The 15,139-nt window shown below is 48.8% G+C and overlaps 5 protein-coding genes across 5 annotated transcripts; 2 read left to right on the top strand and 3 right to left on the bottom strand.

The window, feature by feature from the left end:
- Positions 1-917: 917 nt before the first annotated feature.
- On the top strand, positions 918-1,399 carry HOO65_040318 (uncharacterized protein; the record flags this gene model as incomplete). Its single annotated transcript, XM_071003050.1, has 2 exons — positions 918-1,010; positions 1,097-1,399. The coding sequence occupies 2 exons, from the start codon at positions 918-920 to the stop codon at positions 1,397-1,399; spliced, it is 396 nt and encodes a 131-aa protein (XP_070859161.1).
- A 1,333-nt stretch (positions 1,400-2,732) lies between these two features.
- On the bottom strand, positions 2,733-3,705 carry HOO65_040317 (Mismatch-binding protein cmb1; the record flags this gene model as incomplete). Its single annotated transcript, XM_071002960.1, has 2 exons — positions 2,733-3,101; positions 3,187-3,705. 2 exons carry the CDS (start codon positions 3,703-3,705, stop codon positions 2,733-2,735), a joined length of 888 nt encoding a protein of 295 aa, XP_070859160.1.
- A 1,416-nt stretch (positions 3,706-5,121) lies between these two features.
- Positions 5,122-6,050, top strand: HOO65_040316 (proteasome endopeptidase complex, beta subunit; the record flags this gene model as incomplete). The annotated part of the gene is made up of 3 exons (XM_071002977.1): positions 5,122-5,151; positions 5,234-5,378; positions 5,449-6,050. The coding sequence occupies 3 exons, from the start codon at positions 5,122-5,124 to the stop codon at positions 6,048-6,050; spliced, it is 777 nt and encodes a 258-aa protein (XP_070859159.1).
- Positions 6,051-6,561: 511 nt separating this feature from the next.
- Positions 6,562-9,096, bottom strand: HOO65_040315 (glucosamine-fructose-6-phosphate aminotransferase; the record flags this gene model as incomplete). Its single annotated transcript, XM_071002604.1, has 4 exons — positions 6,562-8,365; positions 8,433-8,664; positions 8,790-8,860; positions 9,092-9,096. The coding sequence occupies 4 exons, from the start codon at positions 9,094-9,096 to the stop codon at positions 6,562-6,564; spliced, it is 2,112 nt and encodes a 703-aa protein (XP_070859158.1).
- Positions 9,097-13,345: 4,249 nt separating this feature from the next.
- HOO65_040314 (putative 26S protease subunit rpt4) lies at positions 13,346-14,808 on the bottom strand (the record flags this gene model as incomplete). The annotated part of the gene is made up of 4 exons (XM_071002805.1): positions 13,346-13,466; positions 13,576-14,032; positions 14,134-14,520; positions 14,598-14,808. The coding sequence occupies 4 exons, from the start codon at positions 14,806-14,808 to the stop codon at positions 13,346-13,348; spliced, it is 1,176 nt and encodes a 391-aa protein (XP_070859157.1).
- Between the last annotated feature and the right edge of the window lie 331 nt (positions 14,809-15,139).

Raw genomic sequence — 15,139 nt, 5'->3', positions numbered from 1 at the left:
ATAGTAGCGTCGCTATGGGAGTTTTCCTCTTAGTAAAGCTCCTCAGGATCATTAGCATTGCAGGATTCTAGATATGGCGGCGTTACCGAGACAAAGCTCCCATCGACAACTACGACCTTCGATGGCGCTTCGACGCCTTTAAATAGGAATTAGATCAGTCTACTTCGCCATTTATCTCCCAGGTCTTCTTACTATACGTAGTAGGCAACATCTTGTGATCTCTGTGGGACGTGCTGCATGTTGGCTTGCTGGGATGATGACCTGAGTTCGATAGCTAAAATGAAGAAATGGAGGCAAGGCGTTATCAGGGGAGTAACACTAGAATCTTAGCCTAGTGGCTTTTTGTAAACATAGACATGAAGCATCATATCGTTCCAGCACAGACGAGTACAAAGGCGTTAGGTTGACACGAGCACGAGTGAAGCGTCCGTAGTTAAGGGGAAGAACATGCCATTTGGCACACGGGAGACATCCTAAGAGAAGCTATGAGTCGTAATGGAGATGACCTCTATGGCTGTATCTCTTTGCCAAATCTGGGTAAGTATACACAAACTTCGAAAAGGCAGCTAGTTCCACACCTAGCCGGCCGGATTCCTAGCTTTATTCCTATCCCTTCATCTACGTTCTGCTTCTTTGATACAGTACACCCATTCCCCCTTCATTGAATTCTGTTTGATAATCAACCACCACTGTTCATTCGGCCATGCTATCCACCACGTCTGTGTCTACCCGATACTGGCAATCAACTTGTAGGCCAATGTACCTGCCCTTTTTCCACTCATCTTCGTATATCATACCCAGAATTTGTACATACCCCAGGCCACACTTCATCGCAACTATGAAGCACAACACTATCAGTGCCATTGGTGCTCGTAGCCACGGTCCATGCTGCCTCGGGAACTACCAAAGCCTCCACTATGAATGTTGCTACCAACATTGACGTAGATCTCAGTCCCAAGAGCTTTAATGCTCAAGAAGTTGGCAGGTTCTCTAATAGCCCCAAGCACGGCGTATTCAAGATATAGTCGATGAGCTTCTAAAGAGCATAGCGCTTATCGCCCCGCCCGAATAGCAACTTCTAAATCGGATTCATTAGGATTTCGGGTCCGGCGTCGACGTCGTTGTGGTCTTTGGCAACACCAACTCCCTCTTCAGCCGTCCCGAGGATAATATCGGTATTACCAACGGTCAGAATGGCATGTCAGATGCCCGGTATACACTGGTGCGCAAGGACGATGCTTTTGCTGGCGTTCCCCGCAAATGCCCTCCGGACACTCTGATGTGTGAGTTTGGTGATGAGGCTATCTCTCGTGACTTGCCGCTGCTTATTCTCGATGACAATGATTTTGAATACATTGCTAAGGGTTTCGCTTTCTCGCCTCCGCTGATGGAAAGTTAGTGAGTGACCGCGAACCTGTTGAGGTCAGTCTAACTTGGACGCAGGGGGAAACCCTGCGCCAGTCTAGCGACACTCTATTATAGTGCTTCATTGAAGCGTAGTCAAAGCAGCGGTGATATTAAGAGCCTCACCCTAGACGCTGACGAGTTCTTGACCGCCGTCGACGTATGCCAGGGCATAAGAAATGGCAAAAGTCGCATTCTTTTACGCCATGAGGACCACTGCTAAAAACAAATGGGTGGACATGGAGGCCACAGAAGAATGCCACACTTACAGTGCCACGTTGGACTTCTAGATTGTCGGCTTTGTCGGCTAGGCCAATGAAGAAATTGACGGGTGACACAAAAGCACAATCTCGTGTATACTGTGGAGCACGTGATCTCAAGACGAGAACCCTGTTGTGACACAGGTATCCTTTTGTCTTAATATCTACACTCCAGAGATCCACATATATGCTGTGTATTCATTCATCCGGGGATGTTCCGGATATGCGGCAGAGTCTTGACCACCGCGGCATCCCATGTGTAAGTTAACCGGACCCAAATTCTCCATCACACAAGTAACTAGTAAAAATTACCTCTTGATACTCGTGCTCCTTTTCTCCTACCAGAAGCTGAGGGTCGGGGATTACAGACATAAAAGTCATGGGCATACTCGGTAACCATGGTGTGCTATAGAACTATAGAACCAAACATTACCACAGTTACAACCTTGAACAAACATTGGCAAGCTATATTAATGAGTACTGATCGCTGACCATAGATCCATGTATTACCTTATACTACTACCAAACAGCTGTCTAGACACCATCTCAGTCACCCCGAGCTCCAACTGAGGATATTCCGATTCTACAACATCTTCATCACTGTCACACTAGCTGTGCCCCGTGCGTAGCAACAATCTTAATCAATGTACAACTTATAGGGCTATGCATGCCCTTGATCCATATGTATTCAACATACTTCCCAGCAACCCCAGATTGTTTCCTACTCAAGCCTTGACCGAATCCCCTCCCTCTGTTCTTTAAGGCTGGACCCCTAGCCACCATGAAATTTGAAGTAAAATCCCTTTGTCATGTCTACCTCTAGGATAGGCCTTGGCTATCGCTAACCAATATGCTAGTAAATAAATGCAAACAAAACTACCATTACACTTGTCCTTGCACCTCTCCCACGTTGTACCTAATTCTTTCGCCTGTACTAACCATGCATTACTTCATTCCATGATCCCTACTTCTTGATAGAACTATGGTAGCAAAAAGTGTGTATATTACTATCCACTATACCACTGTTCAGGCATCAGACGGCATGTCTTGGTAAGGTCAACCTCTCCCCTAGGCCAGCTTAGTCATCTGTGCATCGTAGGCAGTCTTCTCCTTGTTGTAGCGGTCAGTGTACGTCTGCTTCTCCGCACCGCTCAGAGCCTTCCAGGCAGTGCCAGCCTGGACAGCGCTCTCAGTCAGACTCAGGTTGCTCATGGCACCTGACAATCGCTTCTCCTCGGCGAATATGAAAAAGGCTGTTTTGGGGCGCTTGGGGATGCGCTTATCGCCAAGCTGAAGAATACGCTTCTTAGTTAGGCGTGCGAGGGAACGGCGGGCCTTGTTGATAGCTATAATCTCGGTGGGGGTCTTGGAGTTAATCCACTTCTCGGTGATGGCCTGGTTAGCGGCCTTGTTCGCCTTGGCACGAGCCTTGTAGGACTAAGGTTTTGAGTTACGTTAGCATATAACCGGGGCGGAAATGGGGCTACAATAAGAGACAGGGGAGAGACTAGACTAAACTAACCTCCAGCTCGCTGGAAGACAGGGCCTTGTAGCCCTCAATGGCAGACTTCAGGGCTTCCACGATAGTGATGTTTTGTTTCTTGAGGTCCTGGCCGCGAATGGCTTCAGCGACATAGAGGCCATAGGCGTGTTGGGGCTGGTAGCCCTCACACTCAGCCTTGAGCTGAGCTTCAGCCCGCAGAGCTGCAACACGCTTGCGCGTCTTCTGTTCGGGAGTCAGAGGCGCCTTCTTCTTCGCAGCAGGCTTCTTTTTGGCGGCGGGCTTCTTTTTGGCGGCAGACTTTTTCTTGGCAGCTGGCTTCTTAGCAGCCGGCTTCTTAGCGGCTGTGGTCTTGGTCTTCTTGGTGGTAGTAGCGGCCGTTTTCTTGGGAGCAGCAGCTTTCTTAGCGACGGCATAGCTAGCATTGCTAGTGCTGAAAGAGACACGGGAGACGATAGCGGCTGAGGGGCGGATGGCAGCGCGAATTGGCAGCGCCACGAGACGGCGGCCAGCCACACGGCGAGCGATGATGTTGAGCATAATCGAATCTATGTCGGGATTGGCGATAGGGGAGGGGGGTAGGAAAACTGCCCAAGCGGAGAAAAAAGAGCAACAAGGGTTGGAAGTCAATCAGCGATGGGGCTTTTTTTTCAGTGAAACTATGTGTTGCACAATTTATTCGGCTTCGATTGTAACAAGAACAAAATGGAAAACAAGAATACAAAACAAGATGGAGAAGAGCCAGACCGAAAATGGGGCAAAGGCGAAATTCCAGCCAATGATTGGTGGGCGGTCACGTACAGGGAAAAACTGGGCCAGGCACAGGAAAACATTTGAGAGAGTACATGAGACATTGTTCTGTGCTGAGTAGGGTACGTTGCTATTCCGGCATCTACAAACACTGCTTGCTGGTTTCGGCAAATTCTAGATGGCAGTTTCTCCTTATATCGAATTGAGTAAAAGTTACTGCTGAGTCACCCTATCCATTGTTCGACGCATTGTATTTATTACATACTAAAACCCGTACCTTTTCTTTTTGTTCATGGCCCTTAGGGGTCTTCCTAGAGTTAGCCTAAAGCATCCATCCACTTTACAGCTGTAGGCAACTATAGCAGCATCTCTTCTTCACTCATGGGTGGCAATTTGTCTCGGGAGGGGCAACGCAATCTATAAGCTAAATAGATTTGCGAATAAATACAGACCATCCCCCATGGCATCTATTCGTTTGAACATGGCATTCCCGTTTAGGACAGAGTTAGCTGCAGACAGGAACAGCAGAGTGGTCGTCGACTACCATTCCATCGCAGCTACCAGGCCAGAAAGGCATCACAAGGTATATGACACACTGCATATATAATAGCCCACTGTCTACTACTGCAGCCTTAAGGTGTCGTCAACTATCTAAAGGTCTAGCCAGCTAGTCCGGGTCCTCTATTTAGTAGCACATCAACAAGACTTTGTTTCTTAACACAAACAACCAAGCCATCGCCTGAGCGGGTTAGCCAGGCCCACTCTAGCCCAAGTTAAAATAGACTAATAAGATGGGGGCTGGCGTACAGAATATGCAGGTCAACAAGTTAGTGCCCCCATCCCTTCCCAAGGAAAAAGTCATGTGATGTCATCTTATCGATGGCAGCTGGCCGCCAGCTGCATCTGACTCCTGGAGATTACCCGCAGGTCAGCCGCTTTAAGCTCCCCACTTTTACCTGTCTAGGACCTCAAAACGAGGCAGCACTGGACGCGAAGCTAAAGGGAAGCTTTTTGGGGGAGGGACAACTTGCGGATTACTGTGCCTGGATTGGTAGCCTTGTGTAGTTTAACTTACAATACAAATCTACACCAAATCAAACACAATCTTTCTCACAACAACACCATCCACCACTCTTTGGCTTCTTGACAACCTGGAGCCTTGCTTTTCTGCTCTTCTTCTCTTCCTCTCCGTATACCCTCTTCACAATGGATCACCGTCCTCAGGCCTGGGGAAGAGTAAGCTTCACAATATCCCGTAATTCTAGCCCATACCATGAGACCCCCCGTCTTGCTAATCAAGTCTGCTGTTGATAAATAGCCCAGAGATGACATCTATGGCGCTTACGACCATTCGTACATTCAGTCTGGACCCAAGCAGGCCACCCAGCAGCCCATTGTCACTGGTACCTCTGTTATAGCCATAAAGTTTGACAAGGGCGTCGTCATCGCCGCCGATAATCTAGGTAATAAATCACCGCTAGCCCCAGCTCTCTTCATATCTAACCACCCGTCTCTCTCCCCCACCCCACACAGCTTCTTACGGCTCCCTCGCCCGCTTCACTAATGTCAAGCGTCTGCGTCCCTTTGCCAGCACCGCCGTTGTCGGCTTCGGCGGTGACGTTTCCGACATGCAGTTCCTCAACCGCCACCTAACCTCGCTCTCCATCGACGAGGCCTACACCACCTCGACGCCCATGTCCGCAGCAAGCTTGCACCGCTACCTATCCAAGCTGATGTACGCACGGCGCTCGCGCATCGACCCTCTGTGGAACCACTTGCTAGTCGCCGGTCTTGACGACGACGATGCTCCCTTCCTTGCCGCCGTTGATCTGCTTGGAACGACCTACAGCTCGCCCTCCCTCGCTACCGGCTTCGGCGCCCATCTAGCCCAGCCCATCATGCGCCGCTATGCTCCCGATGAGGAAGCTGCCCAGAAACTTACTCAGGAAGAAGCTACTGATGTCATCCGCCAGTGCATGAAGGTCCTGTACTACCGCGATGCGCGGTCCTTGGACAAGTACTCTATTGCTATCATCACTAAGGATGGGGTGGATTTGAATGAGGACGTGCAGCTGGAGAAGCAGAGCTGGGCCTTTGCGGAGCGTGTGAAGGGATATGGCACTCAAACCGTGTAAAGACCGTTCATGTAAAGAAACAATGCTTAGTGGCCATGAACATCATGACATGACTGAATTATGAAGGCCGAAAGAATTATTATCTACAATACAAGCGTGTGATTTCCTTTTTTTTTGTTTCTACAATAAATACAACAAACCGCAAGAAACAAGTAGTCATGCGGGTATTAGTGTTGGTCAAAGTGCTCTCTTGTCACCATGGCATCGCTGCCGCCCTAGATATACATGTCCCTTTACTCCACCGAATCACACAAAAGAGGTCAACAACCTAATTTCTACGCATACAAATCCGAGCATATCAACCACCATAGCCATTACATCGTTCAAAAACAAGACAATACGTGACCAGTAAAGGTTATTCATTATTTAATATAAAGCAAAGGAAACATCCCAAAAACAAGCGCAAGGTATGATGGCAGGTTAGATACGTAAATCAACAAGAAACAAGAATGGGAAAAAAAGCATAAAACAAGCCAAGTGTCATTAGTTTTTTTTTTAGAAAACTGCCCATTTACTCGACAGTAACCGACTTGGCCAGGTTACGGGGGAAGTCGACATTCAGGCCCTCCAAGACAGCCAGCCAGTAGGCAATCAGCTGCAGAGGAATGACATTGAGAATACCCTGCAAGACGTCAACAGTCTTGGGGATCTCAATCTTCATGGCCTCACCAGCACCAAAGTTTTCATCACCCTCGTTGCAAATGACAATGGGCTTACCACCACGAGCAGCAACCTGCTGGTAAGCGTTGAGAGACTTCTTGAACAAGTCATCACGAGTCAGAATCATGATGATGGGCAAGTTCTCATCAACCAAGGCCAGCACACCGTGCTTAAGCTCACCCGACATAACAGCCTCACAGTGCAGGTAGGAAATTTCCTTGATTTTCAGAGCACCCTCCAGGGCAGTAGAATACTGGCTACCACGACCCAACAGCAGCAGGGACTTCTGGTTCTTGAAAACCTTGGCGCACAGATCCTTAATGGCAGAGTCCTGCTGCAGAATAGACTTGATCTGGTCCGAGATGTTGGCCAGGCCTTGCATAATCTCCTCGCGGCGCTGGATCTTGGAGGCGCGGTCTTCACTCAAAGAGAGAGCGAACATGACCATAGCAATGAACTGAGATGTGTAGGCCTTGGTGGAGGCAACACCAATTTCGGGGCCAGCGTTGACGTGGACACCGCAGTGAGTGAGCAGAGAAATGGAAGAACCAACCACGTTGACAATACCGACGGTCAGAGCACCACGCTCCAGGCAGTAGCGCAAGGCCATCAAGGAATCGGCGGTCTCACCAGATTGGGAAACGAAGACGCAGGTGTCATCACGGAAGACAGGTGCTTGGCGATCGAGGAAGTCAGAGGCCAGCTCAACGGAGATGGGGATCTCGGCAAGCTCCTCAAAGACACCACGAACAGCCATGCAAGAGTGGTAACTGGTACCGCAAGCGATGAAAATAATGCGACGGCAGCGACGGATAGTAGCAATGTAAGAACGCAGACCGCCCAGGGTAACATTCTTGTTCTTGATGTCGAGACGGCCACGCATCGTGTTGATGACGGACTCGGGCTGCTCGAAAATCTCCTTCTGCATGAAGTGGTCGAACTTGCCCTTCATAATCTCCTGCAGTTCAAGCTCCAGGGTCTGAATGGAGCGGACGTTGGAGGAGCCATCGTTCTTCTTGAGACGGTGAATGTTAAGCGAGCCCTCGTGGATGTGGGCGATATCGTCATCCTCCAGGTACATGACCTTCTTGGTGTGCTCAACGATAGCTGAGGGGTCGGACGACAGGAAGAACTCGGTAGGCATGGGCATGCCATCATCAGTCATGAAGGCACGCGACTGGGAGCGGTGCAGGAGTGACTTATCAGGGGCAGCCAGGAGACTAGAAGTACCGGGGCCCAAGAGGGAGCCAGCGTTCTTCTTCATGGCAGCATTCTGAGAAGCAGTCTCGGCAGGAAGGGGAGTGTTGTCATCGGCATACTCGACATCGACAAAGTCAACCTTCATGCGGCGAGAGGTCTTAACACCAATGACCAAGGGAGAACCCTTGCGGGCAGCAATGACCTCATGAGGGTAGTGGACAGACTTAATTAGCAGGCCGTAGGCACCCTCGAGTTCCTGAATGACGGCCTTGGCTAGATCAGTGAAGCCGATAGTAGGGTGCTGGTCATAGATGTACTTGGCCAGCTTGGCAATGCATTCAGTATCAGTGTCAGTCTCGAACTTGAAGCCCTTGCTGCTCAGCAGGGTCTTGAGCTCCTTGTAGTTGGTGATGATACCGTTGTGGACGATGGAGAACTCCCAGGTGGTGTCAGAGCTGAAAAGTATTATTTATTAGTGATGGCTGGTTATATAGGCTAGGAGGAACTTGCATGTATGCTTACCGGTGGGGGTGGCAGTTGACACGCGAAGGAGGACCATGGGTAGCCCAACGGGTGTGGGCAATGCCGGCGTGGGAGTCAAAGACCTTGGTCAGGTCAGGCTTTTCCTCCTCGATGAGCTGCTTGAGCTTGGCAACCTTGCCGACTTCCTTGAAGGCCATGACCTCATTCTTCTTGTCGCCATCGATAGCCAGACCAGCTGAGTCGTAGCCACGGTATTCTAGACGGGACAGGCCTGTTTATTTTTAGAAAAACCAAGATATTAGTACGAGATGTCCACGGCATAGAGTAAAATGGAGTCAGGCAGTTCTAAGCAAGAGCAAAGATAGAGAGACAAGGAGGAAAAGGGCAGGAGTTTACCATTGACTAGAGTATCGAGAATGTACTTGCGGTCCTTTTCGACCAGGTAGTTGACGTAACCAAAGATTCCACTGAACAGGAGAATAAGTCAGTATGAGAGGGAGGGAAGACAAGCCCAAGGTGAAGCCACATAGCAATTGATGCCAGGCTGACGATAGCAGGATAGCCAAAGCTAGCCTTGTCCTGCGAGCATGGCCCGAGTCCGAGGTATAGAGCAAGCAGCAACCATCTTCGAGCTGGACAGAGGTTCAATGCCAGATAGCAAAAATCAGGAGAGGGAAACGGGGGGGAAAGGAACTTACCACATTGCGGGCAAATTGAAAAAGCTAGAATCGTAAAACGAATGACAAAAAATGCTCAAGCGTGACGATAACGAGAAAAAAAAAAGAGGAAAAGGAAGAGAGAAAGAAACAAGTGTGTGAATGGCAAAGAAGAGATGGCCGTTAATTAAGTAGAAAGGAGGCTTTGGTGGGGGAAGGAAGGCAAAGCTCAAGTTGTTATGTTGCTAGGTGAGCAGCCTTGGAGGAGTGTGGAGTATGTATAATGTATGTACAGATGGGTACAAACAAGTACGTACTAGTTTCCAGGGTTAGGGGAAGGTGGGGAGGGGGTATCACGACGAGGAAAGAAGTATACAGAGCGGTCGATAGCAAGTAGGTAATTACCCAAGGAACAAAGAACAGAAAAATTAATAGGGACGAAGGTAGAAAGGAAAGGAACAATGAAAGAAGCAATAAATGACTTGGTGAGCAATGGAGACTATGAATTGAGAGTGTTCAAGAACTGGGCCAACAAGAGGGGGGGATCTCAACTATTTTTAAAGAAAACAGGAACGGCCAGGTTGAATGACGAACCTAGAGCAGGCTAAGGGAGAAGGCACAACTTGCTGCGGTCATAGGAGGACGGGCCCAGCTAAAGCTAGACGATCCATCACACAAGGGCAGAGGCTACAAAAAAAGAAGGCAGGTCGCTTCGGAGAGGGCCTATAAAGTAGGAACTTATTGATACGCCCTACCAAAGGCAGGCAAAGACAAAAGAAGAAACTACTCCATTGATAGAAGGAAGGCAGTTGCTATACATTACTAGCACCTAGCTAGCACCTCCATAGCATCGTCTGTCGAAGGAAGAGGGAGGAGGAAGCCAGGGCCAGTGAGAGCCACTGCCACCAGGGAAGGAGCAATTCGCTTTATTCAGGTGTTATTTTATCGACAGAGTAAATTCCCTTTTGGACTTTTTTTTCGTTTACGACAACATGGCACAGCACAGCACAGCGCAGCAGCACAGCACAGCATAGGAAAAGCTAAACTTCCTGTCACATCAAAACAAAAGCCAAAACAACATGAGCAACAACGGGCGTTGGCCAAACAAAGAGGGGTTCTTTCTATATTCCCTCACCCCCTGGGGTGCATCTAAAGCCGAGACTCCGACACCTAAACAGCGACGTAAGTGACTTCCTAGACCTCGTTGTTGCTTCTTTAGCCGCTGCTACTAACGTGCTCATTCCTGAGGAAACTACCAACCGCTAAAGAAGAAGTCATAGTGAAGATAGGGGACCCCCAAGCCCAGACAGCTAAAACCTTAGATGGCCTGCATCCGCCGCTACTTACGAGGACAAGGAGAAAAATGGGAAGGGTGCTATCAGCAAGTCAACAGAAACACGCAAGAGGCTGTCCTCCAGCAGCCCGGAACTCTCTCCCTTTTCCTCCCCTCCATCCCTCCTCCAGCGTCCTCGGTTTATGCACAGTGTCTTAGACACTGTGCTGGACCTCCTTCAAGGGCTATGTACGCAGCCAAAAGTGGGGTCTCTGCCTTCAGCGGGCTGCAGAACATTAGGAGGTTATTCTTGTCACCTAGAAAGGTCTAGGGAAGGCTGGCTACAACGCCATGTCTCATAGAGAAGCTTCTATATGCCCTCGTATCTTGTTGACAACAAAGGCGTACACCCACTATGCTGTCTAGTAAACTCTAACATACAACGAGCCATTGGCCGCGGCCGTGTCTCTCTCCACCCACAACTTCTATGCCGTTATTTCCACCAGCCGACTGTTGGCTCCAAGCGGAAAAACATGTCTGGTCGTTTCGAAACCCCTGCTGTTGTCTTGGCTTTGTCAATAGCGATTAATGAATCAGCCAATGGGTGGATATTAAGTCTGTGTCCAGGCATGGAGGCTTCCATCCAGCCTTATCAAAAAGCAGAGGATAGAGGGGTCTTGGAGATTTCTGGGTATAAATCCAGACTTGTTGGGAAGTCTTTGCTAGAGACATATAAGATCAACAGGCCACATATCAAGACCATCTGTTGATGTTTCAAAAAGCCATAGTATTACTTGTGCAACGCTCTATGAGACACTGGGCAAATGGGCTTACAGATGTGTAGACGTGTAAACAACAAAACTTCCGTGGGTCCATTGTTAAGCCCAGCCTTGGGCAATACCGGACACAGCATCGAGTCCAGCAGCTATGCAGCTTCCCACAACTGCTCTCCTCGAATGTTTCACATTGACTCCTCGCATTGCACGTCTCCGCTTTCACTGGTTCTCTCTTGCACCACAACCCTACAACATACACATGCATTGTGCCTGTCTTAGTTGCTAGCCTTTTCTTTCCAGCCTTCCCTTCCAGGTATATGGAAAATGAGAAAAGACGAAGAGGCACTCGAAGGGTCTAGAGCGGGTGAGCGTGTTTGAGCCTTTGTTGGAAAGAGGAGAGTTGAGATCAACATAGTGTTGGTTGGTCATCCGTGTTGATCACAGTGTATATCTCCTGTGTTCATACTGCGTCACCCACGCCACACCCGAAGAGTTGTTGTTGTTGTCTTGAGAATATTGATACCTGGCTGCTTGTTGAGTATTCTTTTTTTCTGCTAAGGAAACGCCATTTACCTTAGCCCAAGATTCGAGCTCCAGCTAGGCGTTAGCCTCGTTTCGCAAGCCCAGCACCGTGTTCCCTTCGGCTGAGCTCCAGTAATCGCCCTTTCCCCTAGGCCAACTCTCTGGCTGCTAGTTGCTAGTTTTTTTCTTTTTTTTTCTCGCCTCGTCGTCTTTTTCCCTATTTTCGCGCCCAAGGAGGTCCAGTAGGTCAATATTTTGACATGTACGGTCTGTGATTGGATCAACGGATTGAAGGGCTTTCGACCTTGTTTCTAGATGAGTTTTATCTCATCGGGAGGGCGTCAAGACATCTCAGCCTTCTTTTTTTTTTCCCTTTTGCAGGCTTATCATCGACAGTCTCCGATAAGTTTCAGAGCAACAAGCTGGTTCTTGATAACAGGCAATTTCTATCCGTACGTACCTGCCTCCATTTGCTTGTTTTTGCAATAAACACATTGTTTACTAACCTGAAGGGGCAAGAAAAGAGATGTTGCCCGAATGAAAATTCAGCCACACCATTGTGTGGCTGTGCCATGGCGTCTACTTTGAGCCGCTGCTTTCTTTAGTGTTGTCCTATAAATAGATAGCCCCATTGCAAGGACAAAGGAGACACGAGGGGGAAGGTGTCATAAAAGCACAAGCCCAGGGATATGATATCATTCCCATCATGCTGTGGGCACCTGTCTACGGAAGCTTGCACTCATTTTTCACTGCCTTGACACATACACTGCCTTTCGTTTTTGCAGGGGACCTCACTAAAACTAAGGTTGTCAAGGAAATAAACGGTAGGATGTGTGACAGGGCCTGGAATGGGCTCAGCCACCTCCCATCTCTAGGGCCATGTTCCCCTCGTGTATTCCACGTACAGAAACTTCCCTACTTTCAGTAGTAGTCTTAGGGGCAAAGCAATATAGCTTCTAAGCTGCCTCCCGCCTGGCTAAGGCATAGCCAAGGAATTTGGCCCTTGTCAATGTCCCTGCTTCTCGATATACGATGCCTCACTAGGAGATACTGACGTAGCTAAGAAATCTAGGTCCGAGAAGCGACATAGTATTGCATCAGCTTCGGACTATGTTCTGTTGGGATAATTGCCTATAGATGTTTCTCGATGGGGTGCCCTATGTCCGGTGGGTAAGGTGGCTTTGTGTCCATATTGGCTACGTGTAGAAATGAGGGCAGTGAGAGTGAATGATTCACCACCAGACCGCCCTCCGGCACATCCTCCGGCACTTCATCGTGTCTTTTCAAGTCTCAACCGGCTGGTGGATGGCTGGTAGGCGCAGCAAAAGCGTGGAATTGTGGCGTTTATTCGTCTTGAGCCAGACTTTGATATACAAAGTCTCTACTACGGTGAAAACGGACCAAGAACTTTTATACCTGCAAGTAAAAATCACCTCATACATATTTGAAACCTCTCAGCAAGCCACAACACCGGGTGTATGCAGCGCAACATGTTTGGAAATACCCACATTTAACCCAGCTAACCGGCCAACCGATAGTTATGGGTTAGGCCGTTACGCCATATAAATAGATAGGAAGAAATCACTATACAATTCACGTGATCTACCCAAAGATGCAGGCTTATGCCATCTATGACGAGAGGACTTGTTTTTAATAGTATGCATATCATGGTACTTCATATTCCCCATTGTTATATTGCACCATCATGATGCTCTATGACTAGGTTTACAGCTTCTGGTACTCCAGCTTGCCTTCAAGCTTCTTGGCCTCTGCCACCTTCCGGACTGCGCGCGCAAAGTCGTCCTGGTTGATGGATTCGCGGTCCGCCTTGAGTGCAAATAGTCCGCTGTAGGGAAAAGGTTAGTGTACATGTCTCGTCTCGTCTCGCCCAGCCTTGCATAAAGTCACCTGAGCAAAGCTATAGGAGAAAGGGGTAGAAGGGGAAATAAACTCACGCTTCTGTCACCACGTTCCGCAGATCGGCGCCATTCAGACCGTCGCTCATCTTCACCACACTTTCAAAATCGATCTCACCCTCAAGCACTACACTGGAGGCGTGAATCTTGAGAATCTCAAGACGACCAACCTCATTGGGCAGAGCGATCTCAATCTTACGATCCAGACGACCAGCACGAAGCAGGGCGGGGTCTAGGGTGTCAGGTCTGTTGGTAGCCATAATGATCTTGGTCTGGCCAAGGTAGTCAAAACCATCGAGCTGGTTCAAAAGCTCCATCAGCGTGCGCTGAATTTCACGATCAGCACTGGTGCCCTCTGAGAAACGACGGCCACCAATCGCATCAATTTCGTCCATGAAGATAATGCAGGGTTCGTGCTCCTTGGCATAACCAAACATTTCACGGATGAGACGAGCGGATTCACCAATATACTTGTCGACAATGGCGGAAGATACCACTAGACGCCTCATGTTAGCTTTAGTCTTGACAGAGATATACACACAGCCTTCTTTTCGGCTGCACAGAGAAGTAAATGTAGATCTAGAGCATATAACCTACCCTTCAAGAAATTGGTTTCCAAGCTGCTGGCGACTGCTCTGGCCAACAAGGTTTTGCCTGTGCCGGGAGGACCGTATAGCAGCACACCCTTGGGCGGCTTGATACCAACACGCAAGAAGAGCTCGGGGTTCTTGAGTGGTAGCTCGATAACCTCGCGCAGCTCGCGGATCTGGTCATTCAAGCCACCAATGCCAGCAAAACTGACCTGACCGGGATCCTCCAGGGACATGTTGTATACCAGCGGATCGACCTCACGGGGAAGCATTCGCATGATCGTAAGCGTCGTCATATCGAGAGCTACACGCGTGCCTTGCTTCAGCTTGGTCTTGTCAACCTTTGATCTGCACCCGACGACGTATCTAGGGCCTGAGGAGGCCTTGACGATGACTAGAAAAATACAAGGAATTAGTCAACTGACAAAGTTCATTCCACCTGATTTACAGTTGGGTAAGAAAACAACACACATCTCTCTTCATCGAGCTGCTTCAGCACTTCGCCAATGATCTGGCCCACGCTTTGTAGTGCCTTAATGTTTTCTTCGGTGCGATCGTAGTCCTTGACTAGGTCCTTTATCTCTAGCCGTAGGTTCTTGAGCTTCGCTTCCCATTCGCGTGATTCAATGAGCTTTACGCGATAAGAAGCGAGAGCGCGTTGCCGTTCAGCGTCGTCGGACATTTTGGAGGTTGGGGGATGTATATCGATGTTTGGTGTCCAAAATATAGCTTTTTTAAAGCTACTTCAACTGAGCGGTTGGTTGGTTGGTTGTTATGACGTTGTGGATATTTGTATTGTGTACAAATAGATGGCGATATCACTAATGTTCGGCGCGGCCAATGGCGTATTTCGGATAGTGTTTAGCAAGGCTGTCAATCGGAATTGGTTGTTGAGTTACTGTACTAAAGACTAAGAGAGACACAGTCCAAAGCTAACCTTCAGATGCTCACGAAGCTTACCTCAACCCACTGCAGCCTTGAATGTATACAGCACACCTGACCCCTGTCAAAGC

The sequence above is a fragment of the Ceratocystis lukuohia genome (assembly GCF_044167205.1).
Source record: "Ceratocystis lukuohia strain C4212 chromosome Unknown Supercontig4_pilon, whole genome shotgun sequence".
In the NCBI taxonomy this organism is placed as follows: Eukaryota; Fungi; Ascomycota; class Sordariomycetes; order Microascales; family Ceratocystidaceae; genus Ceratocystis; species Ceratocystis lukuohia.
This window is presented reverse-complemented; position numbering and strand designations above follow the sequence as displayed.